This window comes from Notamacropus eugenii, chromosome 2, assembly GCF_028372415.1.
Source record: "Notamacropus eugenii isolate mMacEug1 chromosome 2, mMacEug1.pri_v2, whole genome shotgun sequence".
Lineage (NCBI taxonomy): Eukaryota > Metazoa > Chordata > Mammalia > Diprotodontia > Macropodidae > Notamacropus > Notamacropus eugenii.
In genome coordinates, this window is record NC_092873.1 from 51,074,304 (window position 1) to 51,097,812 (window position 23,509).

Sequence of the window (23,509 nt, forward strand, 5' to 3'; positions counted from 1 at the left end):
AAACACCCCTGACCAAAGTTCATCCAGTGTCTCTAGTGATGAAGAGATCGGGGACAGAAGCTGCAGTAATATGGTTTGGTTGCTGGAGATACAAGTAACTGTCTGCAGAACCTTGAGCTAACAATTTTTACTCTGTCAAAGGTTCAGTTAAAGTGAGTTTCCAACATCCCCCAGAAATCTTCCGTTGTCTGATCACACTTACCCCCAGAGAGAGGTTTGTTCATTACAAATTAGTTTGCTGCTCCACCCAATCCTGAGTCTCAGTGTGTGAAGTAAGGCTGAACTTTATAAAACTCCTTCTTTCATAGGCGTTAGCATCCGTGAAACAGTGTTAGTCCCTCCCATGTTACTGTCTCAAGTAAAAAGGAACAGTCTCTCTGAGGCTGAGGAACAGAGTTCTGTGGGGTTCAGGTTAATTCCTCTGAGCATTAATCACCTTAGCTATCCCTGTATTGGAAAGGCCAGACTCCAGGACCTGCGTTCAATACACTGCCCTGAAACTTTACTAGATCGTGGGCTAAGCCTATGGTAGGTGCTCCCTAAATACTGATTGTGGGTATGAGAAAAGCACTGATAAAATACAGCCTAAGAAGAGAGGCCTGGTCAGATGAATGATGCCATTTTAGGGTTTTATGGCAAGCTCCTAAGACCATGGAGGTAGAGCTGGAAGGACCTCAAAGGCCACCAAGTCTAACCTCCCCATTTTACAGATGAGGACCTGGGAAGCCAAGATGTGAAGTGACTTGACTAAAGACATATAGCTAGGAAAGGGCAGAGACCTTCCTCTCATTTTTCTTCCAGGTTTGTGCGCAGGGCCCTGATCTCATCTGTTCCAGTGACAGCCTGCCTAGTGTAGGAGGTCCTAGTTGCTTGCTTTGAGGCCCACTTTCACACAGTGTGGCTTGAGACAGACCATTCTAGGGAGGAGAAATCAGGAAGGGAAGGGAGGAGAGAACTCTTCCTGAGAAGTCCTCAGGCTGTGTATGAGGCTATAAGACACAGACAGAAGTAATGGCTGAAGTACTAACCTGCTGCCTCCCACCAGCCTGACCCTCATCACAGACACTCACTTATCCTTAGGATTCATCTGACAGCTGGACTGGAAGCTTCAGAAGTCTGACCAGTGGAGTAAGAAGGGGCCATAATGCTAACAGACAAACTCATCTTTAATGTCATTCCCATTGATAAAACTGTATCTGTTTCTAATGCTGACCTGTCTGACAGAGCCATGGCTTTTGGTGGGAGACTTTTCTTTTCTGGGTCTTCTGTGGCTGGGGCTGCAGTGGGGCGGGGGGGCAGGCCACCTCCATTCAGGATGGAGACAGGATGGCACTGAAACTCTGCCAACACTACAGCACATGCCCCGATGGCTTCTAAGACAGGTCCTCACCACAACCCAGAGAACAACCTTCACATGTGCTGGGAATGGACTATTGGTCACAATCTCTCCTCTTTAGCCATCTCTGTAATCTCTGGATAGGGTATTTCCCATAAACTCGCAATTCAGTTCAGCAAACATTTATATAAGAGCACTGGACCTGGCTTCAGAGTTGAAGGTTTAGCTGGACTGCAGAGATGGTTTACTGGGGTGTGGTCACTGCACATGTTACAGCTCTTTAGAGCCACAGGTGAGAGTTGGATAACAGGTGAACACCAAAGGCAGGTGAGCAGCCCTGGAAAGGGCTCAGCAGGCCTTCCCACCAGAGGTGCTAGTCCTGAACACCCTATACTCTTGTGTACATCATGATGGAGGGGAAATGACTCAGGACAGGAAGGAAGGAGACCTAGAGACTTCAGTTCCCTCTCTGCCTTACCTATCTGTGTGAGGCCTCGGAAGAGTTTCTTTCCCAAACTGAACCTCAGTTTTCTCAACCATAAAATGGGGGGAATATACCAGATGACCTCTAATTTCCTTTTTAGCTCCAAAAATTCATCAATCCTTTGTGTATAATTGCTTGCTTTTCTCTACAGTCTCACCATCGAGCACAGTGTCTGACATACAGTAAGCACTTAATAAATGTATGTTGTGTTGGAAAAATAACAATTCATCCTTCATTCGTTACCTATTTACTGAGCACCTATTAGGTGCAAGGAGCCACTTATGGAAGACACTGTGGGGTGTTGGGGTGGTTGTAAATGCCAATAAGACACAGGAACACCCAGTCTAGATGAGGGGGAAAGGGACAAGACAGGTACCCAAACCACTGCAAGCAGAATACAGTGTGTGTGATATAAATATGGTGTGAATGAAGAATGCCAGGGATCCAGGGTGGGCAGGCGAAGATTCAGCTCAGCCCAGGGCTACTTTATCTATAGATAAAGGGTCCTGTATTTTACACCCTGTGGTCCCTTTCTACTCCTCATGGGAAAGGTGAAATGTGGGCTGGGTCTTGAAAAAGAGATGGAATTTTGATGGGAAGGCATGGGCCCACGGGGCAGCATCAGCAAGGAGGCACAGAGAGGAGGGGGTGCAGGCCCCCTAAAGAATGGACCTTAAAAAAACCTGCGAAAAGCAGAGAGGAACTAAAAAATCCTGGGTGTCTGGAACCTTCGAGTACAGCCACAAGTCACAAGCTATCTAGTATATTTTGATCACTCCTGACAGCATCATGAGCTCCAGCAGAGCTCAACTTACTAACCTTCTGTCAGACCCCAGCCAACATGAAAAGATGCTATACCAGGTATCCCAAAAGTCTTAGTGCAGTTTTCAACTTTAATAAGCTTTCTTCTCTCTCTCTCTCTCTCTCTCTCTCTCTCTCTCTCTCTCTCTCTCTCTCTCTCTCTCTCTCTCTCTCTCTCTCTCCCCTTCTTTCTCTTCCTTCTTTAGCTTTAATAAGCTTTAAGCTGTACTAACACTTTTGGGAAACCCTGTCTTTAGCTTAGTCTATTCTAAAGGCAAAGAAATACATATTTCAGTTTTAAAAGATGCCCTCCAGAAATGATTACAGGACATTTTTAAAAAGATTACATACTTTATGTGGTAAGATTCATTCATTTGGAAAGTTCAATTAAGTAGCACACCTCCTTTTCTAATAATGCCAGGTGAGTGAGTCATTTTTAGTAGGGTACTAGGGGGGAAGGTTTCTAACTGTTTCCTACTATTAAATTGGATCTTTCGAAATTGCTCTAGTAAAATGATACTAGAGTCAGTATCTCATTGAGAGGCAGGTGAACCATTTCAAACATGACAATGGATAGAGAAAAAATTAAACCCACACCTCCCTTGAAGCTCTCTTGATAGAAACAAAAGGAACATTAATTGGATGAAAGTGTTTCCCTAGGCTATTATAATTAGAGGTAATACCAACTGAGGGAATTGTCCAGTGCTGAAAATCCTAAGGAGGATGAGTTTAAGAACAAAATTGCAGCTTTTGAAAAGGCATGAACATACGTGCTAACTGAAATTGACCTCTGGATTACAGTTTGAGTATAGTTCTCCTGGGTTTTCTTAGTAAGAGAAGGAATTTAGAGAATTAGATTGAAAGAATTACTTAATAAACTGACTGATTTTCTTTCTTCTTTAAAATCTAGACGGAGATAGAAAACATAGGTATATAACCACATCCAGAGAAAGAACTATGGAGTCTAAATGCAGATCAAAGCATACTACTTTCACTTTTTTGTTTTCTTTTTTTTTCTTTCTCATGGTTTTCCCCTTCTGTTCTGATTCTTCTTTCACAACATGACTAATGTGGAAATATGTTTAGCATGATTGTACATGTATAACTTTTATCAGATTGCTTGCTGTCCTGGGAGGGAGAAAGGAAGAGAGGGAGGGAAAAATTTGGAACTCAAAATTTTACAAAAATGAATGTTGAAAACTATCTTTACATGAAATTGAAAAAAATAAAGTACTATTGAGGATGGAAAAGAAAAAAAATATAAACATATACCAATGGGCATCACTCAGTTTCATGGATACTTGGCACTGGTAAAATGATATTACAGAGAGCGGATAGCTTTACTGTCAAACTCATGCCTCAAACAATCAATAAACAATCAATAAATGTTTATTGACTGGTGCCTCTCCAGTTGACCTCAAATCCTGCATTAGTGATAGAAGATGTGCTAGATGAACTGTAAGAGGCCTTGAAATTCTAAGGTTCTGTAATTCTGTAAGGACATATGCATCTGTCAACTAAGCAGGTTATAAAATTACAAAGAAGAAACCCTGCTCAGCCTCCCACAAAACACACAGAAGTCCTGTTACTTACAAGGGTGTTGTTTCCAAGCAGACGTTGATGTGAGCTTTGACTTTCAGGTGCTTATGAATTTGAGAACTGCAGGCCTGTCGAACAGTTCCCAGGTAGACCTCTCCTGGCACTATCTCTATAGGATATGGCTCAAATGCATCCAGTTCCTGTAGTGGGAGAAGGAAAGGGCTGACTTGTGGATGAACTAGAGAACTATCTTTCCATTTGTTTTTATGCAGCTCTTTAGGACTGTGTGTAGGATCTGGATAGGCAGGGATGTCTTCTTTTTTATCAGTCCTTGTACCTGTCTCTTGTAAAAAAAAATACTTAAATCTGCCTGTAGTTGCTCAGACATATGGAAAGCCATAGAGCTGGCAATGGGAGCTGTCCAGCTGCAGAGAATTAAGGAGGATGCGAAGCAGGTGCCCAAAGGTTGACTGCCTGCAGCAGATTGGGAAAACTTGTTTGTTTCCCTGTATATCTCTCTGCTTGTTGCCTGGTGCTGGTACCAACCTTGCTTTTGCTCAGAAAATTTCTTTTTGCTCCTGGCTTCTCAATTTGGCAAACTATATCCTGGCTGGTTGGTTGCATGACCTTTCTAACCCCTAAATAGTATGGAGTGTGCTAGAGCTAACTTTCACAGGAAAGCAGATGGTTAAATTTTTCTGTGTGAGCATTTACACCTTGGAAATAGCAAAAACTATAAATTGGGGCTTGATTTACTGTTTTAGTCTAATTTTAAGAAAGGGATGGAGAGAATGTGAATGATGTAGATTAAATTTAAAAGTGTGTCATGCATTTTTTTTTCAGAGAGCTGGTTGTTAAACATTCACCAGCATGCCCCTGAATGCAGAGATATTTCTTGGCTTTAACCTTCCCTTGTTCCTTGGCTTCAGACCACAATAGGTCCTCTTCCTGACAGGAGAAAAGGCCTGTTTTCAGCTTAGTTAAATTAAGGCTCATTGTTTTACTCGGCTTCATCCCTTCTGGAAGTGGGAGGGAATACTTTTCTTAAAGTAATTTTTAATTGATGTTTTCTGTTTCTTATATCGCCATAGTATCCCATGTGTTCCTTACCCTTCTCCTCTCCAAGAGCCCTCCCCTATGACAAAGAGTGACATGGTTTGTTTTGTTGTTGTTTTGTTTTTAAGAAAGGAAAAAAAATCAGCAGGACTGATTGAAACATTGAGAAAGTCTGAAAACATGTGCCATGGATAACACCTGTGGGCCTCCCACCTCCACCCAGGGAAGGCTGGTGTCTTCTCATGTTTTTATTTGAATCCCATTTGGTCTTTTTAATTTTGTCACATTTACTGTTGATGTTTTGGTGCATCATTGCTCTTTCTGTTTATATTACTGTAGTTACTGCATACATTGTTTTCTTGGCTCTGCTGACTTCACTTTCACTCTGTTCATGCAGCTCTTTCCATGCTTCTCTGTATTCACACACATTGCTTTTTACAGTACAATAATATTCAATACAGTACTACAATTTGTTTAGTCATTCCTCAATCAAAACACATCTACTTTATTTCCAATTCCTAGCTATCATCCCCCTCCCAAAATGCTGCCATAAATATTTTGGAGTAGATGGGCATGTTTTTCTTATTGATGACTTCCTTGGGGGTAGAAGCACAGTAATAAAGTTATTGGTGCAAAGGGTATGGACATCTTAGTCACTTTATTTGCATAATTCCAAATTGCTTTCTAAAATGGTTATGCCATTTTACAACTCCACCAACAATGTATTAGTGTGCCTGTCTTCCCACAACCTCCCCTCCCCAACATTGACTGTTGCCATTTTTTGTCATTTTTGCCAGTTTGCAGGATGTGAGGTAAAACCTCAGGGTCATTTTGATTTGCATTTCTCTTTTTATTAGTGATTTGGGGCACTTTTTCCCATGTAGTTGTGAATTCTTAACAGTTCTTCTTTTGAGAACTATTTGTTCATATCCTTTGACCATTTGGGGAATGGAAGGAATACTCTTAAGAGAAAAAGCATTTAACAATGGGATTCGCTTGGGACCCGTGAGAAAGTCTAGTGTTTCTACCAGAAAAGGTGTTTTGAAGTATCACTCAATGTACTGCTTTGGGGGGGAGGAGTTACTTATCTGAAAGCATAGTACCCTGTTTTGTTTTGGATCTAGAGTCATCTTGTACAAGACCCCATTTCACAGATGAGGAAACTGAGGCTCAAAGGGGTTAAATGACATGCTCAAGTTCATAGATTTCCAAGATGGCCCAAGGACTTGTAACTTTCCAAGTTCATTGATACCTGACCCACTGGATCTGAGGGACCTAGGGTCTCTGATTTCATGGGGGGATAGAAGGAAACTGGTAGTGGCCACTGGCCAATCCCAATCACTAAGTCTTTGCAAGTTAGTGACTCTGAAAAAGTTAAGAAAGCTCCAGAGAGGATGCGTCTGGGGCACAGCTACAACCAAGCTAATGAAACCATTTCTCTAGATTAGCAAGCAGCAAGATTAAGGGAGGTAATTCCCCAAGCAATGAGACACATGGTGGCTTCAGCAGCAGGGGCTGAGCAGAGCTGACTGACAGGAATCAGAGAAAGAGCCAACACAGTCTCTGCAGGGCAGAGTGCAGCTGGGAGGCTGCAGGAGAGTAACTGGTCACTCAAACTACTCACTGAAAACAAAAAGGAATAAAATGAGTCCCTGGTGACAGCAGATCAGACACCATCAGTCTGCGGATGCAGGGAGCATGAGAGTGGTAAGAGGATTCCGTGGCCATCTGTGGGCATGGCTGCAGGCTTTACCAGGTACAGAGCATCTCGGAGAGGGGAGTTGGTGGGTCTTGCTAAGATCTGTCTCCTTTGTATCCATGTTATCAAGCAGCTCAGGGTTTGAGGTAGGATTTAGCCAGGGAGGAGGTGAATGTCAGGTTATAGGCACAGCTGGTTGCCCTAGACAGAGGCTGAAGATCTGCCAATAGTATTACAAAGGATCTCAGGTCCAGCACATTTTTAGGACATGTACCTCCTTCTTGTCTGCATGAGATTAAAGGCTTAGATCTAGAAAGAACCTTTGAGGCCATGAAGTCCAACCCCCTTGTTCTATGGATGAGGAACGAAGGCCCAGAGAACGTGTATGACTCAGTCAAAGTCACATAGGAAACAAGCAGCAGAGCCAAGATTTGAACTCAGGCTCTCTGACTCTGAAGTCTTTACCTTTCCTCATACCTCATTGCTTCTACATTTTATATGCAACATGCTAAAGACCTTCCTCCAGCTTTTAGGATATGTTGTGGTTACTACTTGGCCTATCCACCTGCTATTTCTTGCTGAAATAAGTGTGACCTAAGAATATGTTATAATTCTATAAGACTCTAAGACAGATGTAACTATGAAGATAAGGTTCGGCAATCTGAATACTGACATTAAGCAAGGGGAAAAACAGGGAAACACAATGATTGAAGGGAGATGCCCTGCAGAGAGCAGAGTTAAAATAAAAGAATGAGTCAATGACTGGGAGATTCTTCAGATGCTCCTCTCTGCAGATGATTAAATGACTGCATTGCCAGAGAATCTCACAAAGTCTTTTTGGTAAACTGACACCATTGCAAAAGAGTTTAGTTCAGCCATCCATACTTGCAAAACAAAGTGGATGCAAAATGTGTGCATCAAGTAAGTCTATTCTGTGTGTGTGTGTGTGCATATACACATGAACACAATATGCACACATGCATAGATGTATATACACACATGCACACGTATATGTGTAAGTGCATGTGTGTGTGTGTGTGTGTGTGTGTGTGTGTGTGTGTGTGTGTGTGTGTATTTTAGGTTCTACAGATGAACAATGCTCTGGGGTACGTATTGGACTTGTGATTTCACTGGTGTAGGGTGCTTCCAGTGAGGAACTTCCTCTAGCAATGCAGGTAGGCTCCTTCTCTGGAACTCTCTCTCAGGGAATTGCCCATTCATGGGTCAGAGTTGGGATATGAACCCAGGTCTTCCTGGCTCCAAGCACAGTTTACTAGGCTGAAATGATTCTCATAGAATGGGCTCAGAATTAAATAGGAAGAAAAGACTAGGCTAGATCACATCTGGGAAATTTTATATCATGTTCCTTAATCTGTTATTACAAACTTAATAACCAACCTTGAAAACAATCTAGCAATCTTCCAAAATATGGAACTCCCTTAGTGCTTGTATCCCCAATGCTTTGTTACATTTATTCATAAAGGGTCTATGGTTGTCGGTATAGGCTGGCACATCTCACCCATCTGAGAAAGCCCTTTTAAGATCCTGCTGTAGACCCCTCTCCCAACAGCTCTGAAAATTTTTGTACAGATAGATCTTTCTTCCTTTTTATGGCAGCTTTAGGATAAAGCAGTAAACAAGCACATACTTTTCACTGACCCCAAACCATCACTACTGAAAAAGCCTCTCTCTTTAATAACAGTATTCTGAAAACAACACCGTGTCAGATGGCTCCAATTAGGACACATGATGAGCCGAGGTGAATGGCCCAGTTAGTGGACAAGTGCTGGATTTCAGTGACTTCTACCCACGCCGCTGAGCTATTACATGACCTTGGCCACATTCCTCTTTCCCTTGAGCTTCCTCTGAGGACTTGTTTATAAAGATCTTATTCTGTTCCCAATCTCGGGATTCTCTGACCTCTGTTCCACTCTGTAAAGTGACCAGGTCCCTAGAGATAGAAGGGACTTGAGGCCACCTAATCCAGCCCCACACTTTATAGGGGAGGAAGCCCATAAGTGAGGTCATAGATGACAAGAGTGGGATGCAAGCCCGGGTCTGCTGACTCCAGATGCTAAACGTCTGATTCTAAGAAGTGGGTTATTTTATGGGGAAGCTCCCCCTCTTCCCATCTTACCTGAGGCATTGAGAAAATCTTCTGTGTCCTGAAGAAATGATAGGAAGCTGAGAAACGCTCATAACCCCCATTCAGGATGTAGACAGGGTGGCGAGTATACTCTGCCAAGACCTTGGCACCCTCTATGGCAGCCCCCATCATAACATTGTCTGAATGAACAAAGACCCAAAGCAAAAGAATCAATCCTACTTTTTTTCTTACCCTATTTTAATCTATTCTTGTACAAGCTGTGAATAGGTGACTGTGATACACAAGCCCTAATCTATGAACACCAAACATATGGTCCAAATTGCTAATACTGAGCAAAATGCAAATTCAAGCAACTTTGGGTGCTACCCCACATTGGGTAGGGTGGTAAAGAAGAAAGAAGAAGGGGCTGCAGGAAAACCAGGCCCACTAGTGTCCTTGTGGTAGCTCAGTGAAGGCAATTTGGACTATGCCCCCAAATTACGGATCTGTGCCTACATACAATCCTTCAACCCAGCTACTAATAGGCCTGTTTCTAGAGGCACCTGACAGTGGCATAGCAGAGGGAGCACTAGGCCTGGGGTCAGCAAGACTGGATTCAAATGTGGCCTCAGACACTTGCTGTCATGTCCTAGGCAAATCATCGAACCTCTGCCTGCCTGTTTCCTCCCATTCAATGAAATAATATTTGTAAAGTGCACTGCAAAAGTTCTCAAAGTGCTACATAAATGCTGACTATTATAATTAATCTAAAGAGATCAAAGAAAGAGGAAAAGGAATATTTCTAGCAGCATTTTCTACTGCAGCTTGGTAAGGGCAAGTGAAGTAGGATCTTTTACGGTTTTTGTTTTAATATAATCAGGTATAATGCCTCTATGTGAATGTGACTGAGGAGGATCCTTCCCACTCATTGTCTGGCCTGGGAAGATTTGTAAGAAGGTACAAGTCTTCTGTTAATGAGGCACTGGTTCTCAAGGGATGTGATGCCCTCTGGCTCTAAAAAGTATATAAAGACTCTGAGGTGCAGTTTTACTTTGGGGCTTAATTTTGCTAAGAAGGTTTGAATGCCAAATGAGGACTCTGGGATGCCTCTAAAGCCCCAGCCGGACTCTGAGAACCCAGATGTCATGCTTCCCTCTCTGGTAACTGGTCAGACAGCTGTACCTGTCTGTTGAATTATGGTCAGACAGAGGAAGCCATGCCTGTTAATTACTTTGGGGTTCAGGGTGTTGACTCTCCTGAATTAGGTGAATGATCTATGTGCCTGACTAAAAGATTGATACATGTGCCTGATGAAAGTGATTGCTAACACCTTTTATGAATGCAGAGCTAAGAACCTGTGATAGCAGCTCCCCTTGTGTATGCTGAAGTGCTTACTGATACAAGCTCCAAAACTGGAAACTAAGGGGTTCTCTCCCATTAGGGAAAGACAAGACTATTAATGGAACATGAATGCAATGGAATATTACTGTGCCCTAAAAAAGGATGAAATGGACAACGTTGGAGCAAACTGCAAGATTCCTATGAAATGACGTGGAGCAAAGTGAGCAGAACCAGGGGAACGATTTCTAGAAGAAAAACATTTTAAAGACAAACCACTTTGCAAAGAACTCTGATCGATGCAGCAAGAAGCCAGAAAGCTGGAAAGGAAACAGCGCGCCCCACCCCACCCCGCTTCTGTCAGAGATGGCAGGCCTCAAGATGCAGAACAAGACAGACATTTTGGCATGTGGTCAGTGTGGGCATCTGCTTTACTGAGTCAGGCACACTTGTTCTGAGGACTTAGTTTTTGGATTTTCTCTTGTTGTTCAATTGGTGTATGTGTAATAATAAATGCTTGTAAAAATAAACAAATAAGTTTTAAAATAGCTGTATCACACATTTTAAAAAAGTGACTGCATATGAATGATTTAGTGTTACAATCAAATACAATTTAACCACACAATTAATCTGACCCATTTTTAATGATGTACATAGCTATTAATATATTAGGGGAGAAAGTAATAAGCATTTATTTTATATATATGCATAATATATATGTATATATTATATGCCAACTATATGCCAGGCACTCTGCTAAGCACTTTACAAATGTTATTTTTTCTTCACTACGACTCTGTGTGGTGTTATCAACCCCATTTTACAATTAAGGAAACTGAGGCAAGCAGAGGTCAAGTGACTTGCTTGGGGTTCCCACAGTCAGTAAGTGTCTGAGGCTGAATTTGAACTCAGGTCTTCCTGCCTCTAGACCCAGTGCTATTGTGCCACCTAACTGGTAATTCAGGAGAACCTGGCCAATAATTTGACAAAGTAATTACAATTAGTATTTCTTTTATTCAGCCACAATTTCTGAGGTGGAATTTCTGAAGTCAGAGGGCAATGCTGAAGTGAAAATACTCAGACCATATTCTGCCTTTGGGCACCAGTCTGTTAGAAATGATTTTATTTAATTTTATTTAAGCCATTCTCTTAGTTATTTCTGGCTTGCAGAGGTTTCAAAAATGGCAGTTTCTTCACGCCCACCCACCATGTCTCTACCTCAAGATAATTTTAGCTAACTGTTACAGAAATCTTAAGGAAGAAAATCAAGACAGTAACAATACTCCAGGTGAACATTCAGAATGATTGAGCAATGAAGTCACAGGTAGGAATCAAGAAGGACCTTCCCTGAGGTCTTGATCAGAATCTACACTAAACAGAAGTAGCAGATGGAGAGGGTGCCTTCCCTTCAATGGAAGCGGACACTGCCTTGGGGTGGGTCCTTCAGGGCCACGAAGGCAAATGTCCTTATCACCCTTAGTCTATTTCTCTAACAAAACCCTTGGCCTTTGCTCTGCTCACTTTCTAAAAGTGAAAATCTCGAAAGAGTTTTAGTCTGGAGAAATACTGTTGCTTAACATTTCTAAAGAAACTAAGAAGGGGCCCCACTGCTGTATTCCACCAGGGACATGTGTCAAAATGTCATCTATAATGTTAGAGGCCTGAGCAGTTGTGTGCTGCCTTATACATGTAAGCCACAAACTGTGTGCTCAGACAGCCATCCTCTATCCTTCAAATCAGGAAAGGAAACCTTGGAGTGGGGGTGGGGTCTGGGCAGGGTGGAGTCATAGTCTCCAGGCTGGTGCTGGTGCCAAGAGATCATTGACCATGTACCCCAGCAGCACTGGCCAAGGGATAGCAGGCAGAGATGGGGGCCCCAAGCAGCACAGATGGATAGGCTCAGGTCCCCAGATGCTGCTAACTTTCACAAAAGAACTCCTGAGGAGCATATCCCCAGTTCCTGGGTTTCTTTGACCAGTGCTGGGGCCACCGTGTGAGCTGTGAGCTGGTCAAAGTCTGTTTGACTGGTTTGGCCTGGAGACCAAGAGTGCCAAAGGCTTTGAATGCTGCCATGCTGGGGAACTCCTATGGGAAGCTTCTGAAGGTTAGAGCCATGCTTGAAGAGGAAGAGCAAAGAGATGGAGGAGGCAGAGGTGATGAGAGGTTGAACAAGGAGGGTGGTCATGGGAGTGTGGACAAGGAGATGGTTTGGTGCTTGGCTAGGGGAGGTCTGGAAGAAGCGAGAGTCAACAGACAGAGAAGTTCAGAGGAGGAATAGGTTTTAATAGGACTTGTGGCTGTTGTTCAGGTGTTTTACAGTCGTGTCCTACTCTATATGATCCCATTTGGGGTTTTCTTGGAAGAGATACCAGAGTGGTTTGCTATTTCCTTTTCCAATTCTCTTTACAGATAAGGAAACTGAGGCAAACAGGGTGAAGCAATTTACCCAGGGTCACCCAGCTAGTGTCTGAGGCTGGGGATAGAGGACTGAAAATCAAGAGAGGGAAAACTGGAAAGCAGTCTGGGAGAAATGAGACTTAGATCAACATCTCTCTACATTCTAACCTTAACCCTAATTCTGACCAGGGTAAGCTCGAAATGGATATATGACCTAGACATCCAAGGTCATGTCACAAAAAAAGAAGAGAATGGAAGGAGATTCCTTGCATAACTACAGACAACAGAAGAATTCTTAGCCAAACAAAGGACAGAGATGATCACAGGACATAAAAACACATAGTTTTGATTATACAAAATTGAAAAGGTTTGGCACAAACAAAAGTCATGCAGTTAGAAGGGAAATAATTCACCAGGTTAAAAAAAAATCTTGGCAGTAAATTTCTCTGATAAAGGTCGGTTATCCAAGAACATAATGAACTGATATAAATATCAAAAGAACAAGTCATTCTCCAGTAGATCAACGGTCAAAGGATACAAAGTGTTTTCAAAGGAAGAAATCCAAACCATTAAAAAAAAAAAGCTCCACATAAAAATGCTTCAAATCTCTACTAATAAGAGAAACGCAAACTAAGAGAACTCTGAGGTTCCACTTTCTACTCTTCCAACTGGCAAAGAGAACAAAAACAATGACAGCAGGAGAGGTTACAGGGAGACATGACTGCTGGTGAACTATGCACTGGTCTGGCCATTCTGGAAGGCAATCTGGAACATCGCCAAGCGTCACTCAACTCTGTGTACCTGTGACCCAAGAATACCAGGACAAAGCACACACCCCAAAGAGATCAAATTAAAAGGGAAAGGATCTAGTTGGACAGAAACGCTGATAGTGGCACTTATTTTATTATAGCAAAGAGCTGGAAACACAATGGGGACCCAGCAATTGTGGGGGATTGGCTAAATAAAATTTAGTGTATCAATGTATATGAAAATTGTTGCTTTATAAGAAATGATGGAAGGTAAAGAGAAATCTGGGCAGACTTGTATAAACCTATATAGAGTAAAGGGAGCAGAAGCATGGGAACATTTTAAACAACCCAGTAAAGACCATTTTGAAAGATAAGAACTCTGGTCAGTGAAATAACCAATGATGTCTCTGGAAGAATGATGATAAATCGCACCTCCTATTTTGTGGATGTGAAGTGATAGATTAGAGATGCAGACTATTACAACACCAGTCTGCTTTGTTGAACTATACTTATTTGGGGAGATAGAAAAAGTCATCTGAAGAATTGGGGGGAAGGATGCAGTAATATAAAAAAGTGAAGAGGTAAGAAAGTAGCGCCAATGAAATATTAAAAAAAACAACAACACAGAAGAGAGAGGGGGACATGGACAAGCAGGGCAATGTCAATATTACCACCAGTTGTATACAGTAGATTTCTGGTTTTGTGTATGGAAATACTCATATTTAATGAGGATTTTCCAGTACATAATAAAAACGATTTAATTTTTAAAACAGGTGGAAGGAATCTCAGAGGCCATATAATTCAATCTCCTCATTTTATAGTAAGGAACCTGAGGCCTAGAGAAGTTATATGACTTAGGATCATAGGCTCACAGACCTAGCTCCAGAAGAGACCCTGGAAACCATCTGACCCAATGTTGTCACTTTACAGATGAGGATACCAAGGCCTAGGACAGGGGTAGGACACCTGTTATATGTGGCCTTCTAGGTTCTTGGGTGTGGCCTTTTGACTGAGTCCAAGTTTTACAGAACAAATCCTTTTATTAAGGGTATTTATCCTGTAAAGTTTAGATTCAGTCAAAGGGTTGACCTTGAGGACCCAGAGGGTCACATATGACTGCTGAAGATAAGTGACTGGCCCAAAGTTCAGAAGCCTGATCTTAGCCCAGGTTTTCAGGCTCCAGAACCTACATGAAGGCTGCCTTCTCTATTGAGTCATGGAAATGGAGGGAATCTAAGCTGTTCCAGGGCATCAGCGGCTTAAGTAGCTACAAAAACAAACACTGTTGAGCAGACACAGGGATTTTCCACCCCTAGTTTTTTCTTTTGATTCTCGTTTCCTTCTCTCACCCTTGAATGCCATCAATGGAGTTGTACAGACATACCTTCTTCCTCACCCTCAGAGGTATCAACATTGTCTAGTGCCTCTAGTTCAACATTCACCTCCAAGGAGTTGGTTCTTCCATCATACACAATGCAGTATTTCACACACTCCAAATCCATTGACTCTGGAACAACATATTCACCTCCTTTCTAACAAAACAACAAGACAATATGGTTAGCAGGTTAACATTATGAAATCCTGGATAGGAACTAACCATGTATGGTCCTTTCCCTGGATGAGCAGTATTCATATATTGTCCAGAATGCTTTGGGAATCCTCAATCAATGGTGTCACAAGATAAGTAATGAATTTAGGGAAGGCTTATAGCATTCATTGTAAGACCTATCATTAACAGAGACTTGAGCGATTTTCCAGTTTAACTCCCTAACCAAGGCAGAAATCACTGCTAACAACATACCTGGTGGCTGGTTGTCATATTTTGCTCAGACATTTCTGGTGTCAAAGAACTCACTGTTTCAGAAGACAGGCATTTTCATTTTCAAATAGTTCTAATTGTTAGAAAATTCTTCTCTGAAGCCAAGTCTTCCGTTACTTCCCCTGAGTGGTCCTAAACTAAGGTGGATCCCTTTGCCATTATGGCTCCCCTAAGCTTTCTGGGTAATTTCTTTGTATAAAAATCTCACAGTATGTCACGTATTTAATAAATGCTGATGATGGATCAAAAGGAGTTCAGTGAAGATGAATGAGTTTTGTCTTGGTCAGATGTTAAAAAGAAGTAGATTCTAAAGAAAAGAGACTTCCCTAGGAAAGCAGAAGCAGATGAAGGTAGCCACCTTTTAATTTCTTGACAGAACATGGTGGGTGGGGGGGGGCAAGGCAAGCTATTTACTAAGCTAACTAAGCTAAGCTATGTCAATAATAAGCACACTGCCCTCTTCAGGGACGGTGGGTGGTTTTGTTGAAGTTCAGTCCTTCAGTTATGGCTGACTCTTCATGACCTCACGGGCTTCTCCATGGCGTTTTCTTGACAAAGCTACTGGAGTCGTTTGCTATTTTCTTTTGCAGTGTGTCCCTATTTTACAGATGAGAAACTGAGGCAAATAGGGGTAAAGTAACTTGCCCAGAGTCACTCTGCTAAGTAAGTGTCTGAACTCAGGTGTTCCTGACTCCAGGCCCAGTGCTCTCTCCCCTGCAGAGCCACCCAGCTATAGCTGGTACATAATTCACCTCCCTTTGAATGGGAGAAAAGGAATCTGTGCTGTAGACTCTTTCTGTCTCTCGTCCCTTCCACAAGCTTGGTCGACATCACTGGCCCTGCTCTCAAATGCTTCATCTACCCAGACACTGGGAAAGCTACACATGGATCAGGGAGTGAGCAAAGGAAGGGTAGACCTTAAAATCCAATTTCAAGAAAGACTAGGGAGATGAAAATACACCTGGTTAAGACATCAATAGCTAGTGTAGACCCTTTTAGATCACATGCTTTTTTTCTTCAACTCTACTAAAAAAATTTCGTTGACGAATTTTGTTTCAGCACATTGTACAAAGCTCCAGTGTACTCCCAACTGAATATCTCTCAAGGTTCATTCAATCAATAAACATTCATCGAGCCTTCAACGTGTCAGGGACTAAGCTAAGTGCCAGGGATAAAAAGACAAAAATGAAATGGTTTCTCTCCATGAGGAGCTGAACTTTTATTGGGGGAAACAGCACTCATATATGTTTATGTGTCTACACATGCATATATGTGTATGCACACATGTATACATACATGGGAGTCTGTAGTCATGTCCTGGGGCCGCTTTCCCAAACTCCTGGGTACTCTCAGGTTGGGTCCCACTATATTTGCAGTTCTAGGGGCAACCCTATGGCAGCTGGACTTCCAACATCGCTCACACATGCTCCTAAGGTATGCTTTCCATTAACAAACAGCTAGAAGACTCAGTTCTTTTCAGAGGCCCTTACTCCACAATCTTAGCAAGGACAGTACGGACATTTCCCCAAACATCCCATAAATAAAATGGCATTCATGGAAAGAATGGGCTCAGACTAGTGCAGTGAGACAACAGTGTGGGGACCCTGTAGTACAGGGATAACTCACAGGTCCTGGCACCAGACATCCTTCCTGGAGTCCATACCTGGCACTCCTTTCTTTCCTTAGGCATCTATCTGCTTCTCTACATCTATCTATCCTTAGGATTTCTCTGCACTCAGATGGATGACCAGTGACAAAGCCATCTGTAGAGCAGACAGAAGAGATATTTCCCTAGTGATTCTCAGGCAGCTGGGTGGTACGGTGCATAGAGTGCCAGCCCTGAAGTCAGGAGGATCTGAATTCAAATCTGGCCTCAGATACCTGACATTTACTAGCTGTGTGACCCTGGGCAAGCCACTTAACTTCAACTGCCTCAAAAAAAAAAAAAAAAAGATTCTCTTTAAGGGGCCTGATTCTTCCACTTCTTATTTTAACTCTGGAACTAGCAATGCTGCTCCACTGGCTTAGCAATCTGCTGAAATTCCTCCAGTAATTTAAAATTCCTTCTTGACCCAATTAGAGAGGCTCACAACTCATGCTTGCTCACACATTAAAGCTTCATCTACTTAACTGCACTCTGATTGCATTAGCTGAGCTGGAGGGGAGGGGAGGGTGGGAGGGGAGAAGAAAGGGCTGAAATCACAACCTCTTTTCCCTTAAAAACAAAAATGAAAGGGTCCCTGGCTTCAAGGACGTTATATTCGGTTGGTGATGACAGTATATACATATATGAACATACAAGGAAGATATAGATAATAAAGACAAAGCCTGAAACAGGTAAGTAAAACTATTAGAAAAACGCAAGCTCAGACATTTTGCTAGCAGCTGTATTTGTTCTTTGGTCCTGGCTTTGTTTTGTTCATTCCAATCAATTCTGCTTTTAAAGGAGAAAAGGCAGAACCTGTTTGCCTAAGTTCTTGTAGTGTCTGTCCCAACTAGGAGGAGAAGCTGAAAGAATGCTCTCATGATATCGCCTGAAGCGTTAACCAACTCCCACAGCAAATGGAGAAGGTAGAAATCTTCCCCAGTTGTGTCTTCAGCTGAGATTGTCCCCGTAACCATTTACTTCTCCATTCCCAATGCTGTACCTTATCATTCATGGCATGCAAGACTTACTACTGGATGAAACGTGGAGGCACCAGAAAGATTTCAGTGGTGCCTGTTCACTGGCTCCCCATTCCTCTCTCCTGTTTGAAGTAAATTACAGTACACTTACACAACCCTCTGTGGTTAAAAAGCACTTTACATCCATGATCTCATAACAACATTCTAAGATCATTCCAATTCAATTCAATTCAGTCCCATGAGCCAGGTACTGAGACGGGTTCTTAAGACAAAAAACAAACAAACCAGAAATGAAATAGTTCCTTCCCTCAGCGGTCTGACGTCCTACTGAGAGGGATACCAGATAAACAGACATAAGTTTATGCAAAATTACATGTTTCTAAGAGGAAAATATCACTGACAACTTGGGGGGAGGGGGTCTTTGAGATGGCATCTGAGCTTGTGAGAGACAGGAAGCCAGGGATTCTAAGACATGACTGTGGGACAGGAGTGTATTCTAGATAGCCATGCAAAGGTATGGAGGTAGGAGATGTTATATTCAGAGAATAGCTAACAGGCTGGCCTAAGTGGAACAGAATGCATTAAGGGAAGTAAGATGAAGTAAGACTGAAAGTGTAGGTACAAGCATTATCACCTCCATTTTACAGATGAGGAAACTGAGGCTCAGGGCTGGTCACTTCAAGGTGACTTGACTAGTATGGGGCCCCACTCAGGCCTCTGATTCCAAGTCCTGGGGTCTTTCCATCACATCATGAGAGGGGCAAAGAGAAACCAAAGGAGCTACAAACAGAAAAGTTCACCCACAGACAGATAACGCAGTGCCACAAAGTACCTGCTTCATCCTCTGGGCCGTGATGATGTGGCTTTCATCATACTCTCGTTTGGTGCGGACATCTGAAAAGAGAGAGCATTTAAGCAATCACTCAGACTGGTACAGCAGGGCCGAAGCCATCACTGTTGACTCTACTGGCTGAATGACCATGTGATGTTTGCTCTACACACTCCATGTTCCAGCCAAACCATCTGCTTCCTGTTCCTCATACATAGAATCAAATCTCTCATCTCTGGACCCATGCCTGGAACACTCTCCTTCCTCAGGTGCATCCCTCAGAATCTGCAGCTCACTCAAGCGTCACATTAAACATCACGTTCCACATGAGGCCCTTCCAGTCACTAGCGTTCCCCTCCCCAGAAAGTACATTGTTTACTTCGTATGTAGTCTTTGGCTGACATATTGTTTTCCCTCAGCAGAGCATAAGCTTCTTGAGGGTAGGGTCTGCTTTCCTTTCCTTCCTTGGCACAGGGCCTGGGAACCTCCTAGATGCTTTTGGAGAGGAAGTGAATTCTCAGTGCTCTCTTCTATCCTCGCCTACATCAGAAAACAGGACATCTCAATGCAGAAAGTGAAAAACCCCATCATGACTCGGTTTCTCTGCTGGCTTTTGCCTGCATTAGCTTTTTCTTGTCAAGGGAGGGCCTCCTGGCTCCATTCCATCAGACATCAGGCTTGAATCTCTACAAAATGATCCCCAAGTTTCAGGTGAGACACCACCACCTCCCTCCCCATCCCCTACCCCATTCTTATGCTTTCTTTTTGGCAACTTTTCCAAACTGCCTTTAAAATTAATCCTCCCAGAATCTGTTTCTTGTTGGACGAGGTATTAGAAGGCCTGGGCTTACTTTTGCTCTGGATCTGTCATTAACAGATCAGATGAGGCTGGGGAGGTCCCAGCTTTCAGGCTCTTGGCTTCCTTAGCAGAATGAAGGGGCTGGATGTGAGGACCTAGAGATCCTCTTCCATATTCATTATCATTCTGTGACACTTCCTTCCCACTATTAAAAACAATAGCATGGGTTACATTCAAAACAAGTTACATTTAGGACAGACAATATGTTTAAGAGTCACAGCTCCTGACTTCTAAAACAATGGGTTCCAAAGTGAGGGCCTAAACATGACTCCCAGACACAAGTGATCCACTCTCCAAAGGGTGGAAGGATGGATCCTGGCCTCCAACCCTGGAGGTACCCTTTGCCCATCCCAGTCCTCTTGCTCTCTGGTTATCTCCCTACCTTCCCCTTCTGCATGGTGTGTTAATCATCTCATCCCAGCCAGCTTTACAGGTTCCCCCAGGAATATCCTTTTCTCCCTCTCACCTCAGATTGCTTAGACAAATACTCTTCTGGGACAGGGATGTTCCAGTCTGTATTCCTGACATTCTCTATTTCTGTAGAGGGCACTGCCATCGTTGCAGTCACCCAGATTTGCAAAGTCAGGTTTCCTTTCGTGTCTTCACTTTAACCCACCTCACATATCTAAGCAGCTATCACATCTCCTTGTTTTTATCTATACCACATCTCTTGCACAGAATTTCTTCTCTCTTCTCAGGTGATAGCCCTTAGTTCAGGCTTTTATCAGCTCTCTTGGACTATTGCAATGGCTTTCGATTGGTTACCCTGTCTCTCCTCACTTCAGTCCATTCTCCATACCACTGCTAACATGAATTTCCTAAAGCATAGGTCTGACCACATCATCTGCCTACTGGTTCCCCATTACTTCTAAGATCAAGTATAAATAAACTCCAGCTTTTAAAGCTTTTTACAACCTAGCCCCAATCCAACCTACACCTTCTCTTGTATTCTACGGACCAGCCAAACTGGGCTTCTGGCTGTTTCTAGTAACCAAACACAACCCTACTAAAACATCCAAAAATGAGCAAGATATTAAAATACGATGTATTTATTAAACACCTGCAATATGCCAGGCACTACGCTAGGCACTGGGGACACAAACACAAGAAATGAAATAATCCCTACTTGTCGTGTGCTTACATTCTAATGGGGGAGATGAGAGGTAGATATGGATTTATACTGAAAATCTTCTAAGCTGAAATCAGAGATGTTTCACTTTTGTTTTTGTGTTGTGTAGGGTGAATACTGACACACCAAAAACATGACTCCTGGTGAGCAGCTGCAATGTTCATTGATAATCATGACCTGTTGTTTGTGATACTGTATCTTTGTTTTGAAAAAAATTTCCATATTAGTCCATGTCGTGAAAGAAAACACAGACCAGAGAAACCCAAGAAAAATAAAGTAAAAAAAGTATGCTTTGATTTGCATTCAGACTTCATCAGTTCTGATACTGTCTATCTTTCAATAAAACTGCGTAAGAAAAAAGAAATTCACCCAAGCACGGCCACTTCAGCCACTTTCTTTAGCTACTTTTCTTGGGTGGCTTGTGGCCTTGCATCCCAAACTCTTTTGGCCTTCAGGGAAGAATGGCTCTTCATATTGGCCCATCTGGGAGCCAGGGTGGCCCAAGCTTGCTTCCTCAGTGAAATTGCCATGACTGGAGTTGGCCTTTCTTTTGGGATTTCTAGTCTCTAACTGGGGAGATGCCATGGGGCCACGGAAGGACAAATGCTTATGGTCTTTCCCATGCACAACCTGGGCCTCTGTTTTGTATATCCACTCTAAGTCACCAAGTGGTCATCTTGATTGTCCCTTTACTTGTAAGCACAAACATTAAGGTGAATCACATGGTCTTCACCTCTGTGCTCATCTAGGTCAGCAGTTGTCCTTCAGCTTGAGTCAATCTCTCAGTCAACAAGGGTCTGGCTTCCATAGAGCCTGTAGCTGTAATGGCTTCTGATCCTCCTTGGGGTGTTGGGAAACGGGATGAGACAGTGGGAGTTTCCAACTATAACACAGAGTCAGAGGCATTCTTTCTCTTTTAGACTGTCAAGGAACTGGAGACATATCAGGCTGTGAATTCTTCACACCACACCCCTAATTTTCCATCCAACCTGTGTACTCATGGGCTGCTATACTTTGGGGGTGAGGGTGGAAGTGTACAAGATCAAATGCCAAGATCAAGTGTTTTCAGGACTTCCAGTAATCTCCAATGATTCTCAACACATTACTTCTGGGATACTTCCTAGCCCCAGATTCAAGCAGTACCCCTCCTGGACAGTGGGAATGAGTTCTTTGTAATGATGCATGTAAGCTGGTAATCTGCCTTCCATGACTAACTATATGTAGCCCCAGGGCCACTGATGGTATGGACACCAGGTCCCTGGCTGTTAAGGAGGTATGGCCACTGAATCATGAGCTACAACTTCCTCCAGGAGACTCCTTGTTATCATCAATAGTAACAGCTTCTTTCTTTCCCTCTCAGTTTGATTTGGTTATTTTTTTTCTTTTACTCATTAAAAGCCCTTTCCCTGACTACTTCTTAAAGAGGCCTATTCACTCAATGGCCATTACCTCCCTGGAAGTGAGTACTTCAATAGTTCTAGCCTAAAAAGGCCAAGGTCTCCCATTTCCTCCTGGACCATCTCCAGGCATCCTGATGAATATCTGGCCACTGGATCCAGATGGCTCAGGAGGAGAAAGTGAGGCTGGTAACCTTGCACAGTGCTCCCTCACTCAAAATAGAGTCAAGTGCAAGTTATGTCATTATTTCTCTGATGTCATGGTCTTCTTCGAAATAAAGGATGAACACAACAATATTATTATTCCCAATTCATCCTTCTTTCAGCAAGAAGGCTTTAAAATGTCTTGCCATCTCTTGGTTAGCAGCAGAGAGTTTAACATCTTGTTCCCAAATGGCACCAATCACAGTAACCTCTCTGGGGATCCTGGCATGTTCTACTCTGTCTGGCAGCTGACACACTACAACTATTCCCATATACCTTATCAAGCAGCACTTTACATCTCCCTGAAGGGCCCACAGTTAGGAGTCAGTACTCAGGGGAGACCAAATCCTATGGTTTTCCACCAGCAGAATAATCACGGTGATCATTCCAGGATTCAAGAATGTAATTTACAGTGAGAATTCCATGAGGTCATTTCAGCAATATACAATAAAATGTCAGTGATACTTTGGCATTCAACAGTATAACAATTACTTAAAACAACTGCTCTGCCCTGTAAGAGGTGTACTGTTAAACTGTGCCATCAAATTAAAGCCTAGAAAGAAAAAAAAGGAAAGGTGTTCTAGAGAAGTTCTGAAGTTCCAGAGCAAGGAATCTTAGCTTGACAAAAATAGACTTATTCAATAAAAAAAAAGAAATTAATCCCAGATGGGCCCCAACAAAAAAAAAGCACCCCTTTTGCCTATACTCAGGTTCATGGTATTGTTAAGAGCATTCTCTATTTAAGTCCACAGAGCCCCCACCAATGTACCTGTCTGTGCTGGGTGGCACACAAAATCAGAGCACAAGGAATTTAATTGAAACAGAAAAACTACGGAAATATAAGGAATTCAATGAGTTAGTTGACATTCTTGACACCTATGCCACAGTCTGTCACCTCCAAATGTATCCTGGAAGGTGCTCCCCTGCTTCCTAATTAATCCTTCCATCTCCTCAATGGGGAGTGATGGCCAGGTCACACATGGTACCAGGGCTGAAAATCAGAATTCAAAGCTGTTCAGCTTCATCACTGCCCTTTCAATCTCAGCACAGCAGTTGATCAAATACTTAGTTCTCTTGGCACAGAAAACTAGAGAACATTGCCCTCTTTTGGCTTGGGAGTCTAGAGGGCTGACATCTTAGGAACCAGACAGGAAACTCTCCT

General features: G+C 42.7%; 1 protein-coding gene across 15 annotated transcripts in view; it reads right to left on the reverse strand.

The window, feature by feature from the left end:
* STYXL1 (serine/threonine/tyrosine interacting like 1) overlaps positions 1-23,509 on the reverse strand; it is a 59,150-nt gene that overhangs the window by 31,844 nt on the left and 3,797 nt on the right. For 14 of the 15 annotated variants that reach the window (XR_011973942.1, XR_011973943.1, XR_011973944.1 and 11 more), the window contains exons 3-6: positions 18,762-18,823; positions 14,870-15,017; positions 9,053-9,201; positions 4,215-4,360 (exon numbers count right to left, since the gene is read on the reverse strand). Coding sequence is in view for 12 of the 15 variants with exons in the window: in XM_072640254.1 (XP_072496355.1) it covers positions 4,215-4,360; positions 9,053-9,201; positions 14,870-15,017; positions 18,762-18,823 (505 nt within the window). In the remaining 3 variants the exon portion in view is untranslated. Of the gene's footprint in view, positions 1-4,214; positions 4,361-9,052; positions 9,202-14,869; positions 15,018-17,980; positions 18,052-18,761; positions 18,824-23,509 lie in introns of those variants that run through there. The other variant, XM_072640261.1, reaches the window with a different exon arrangement.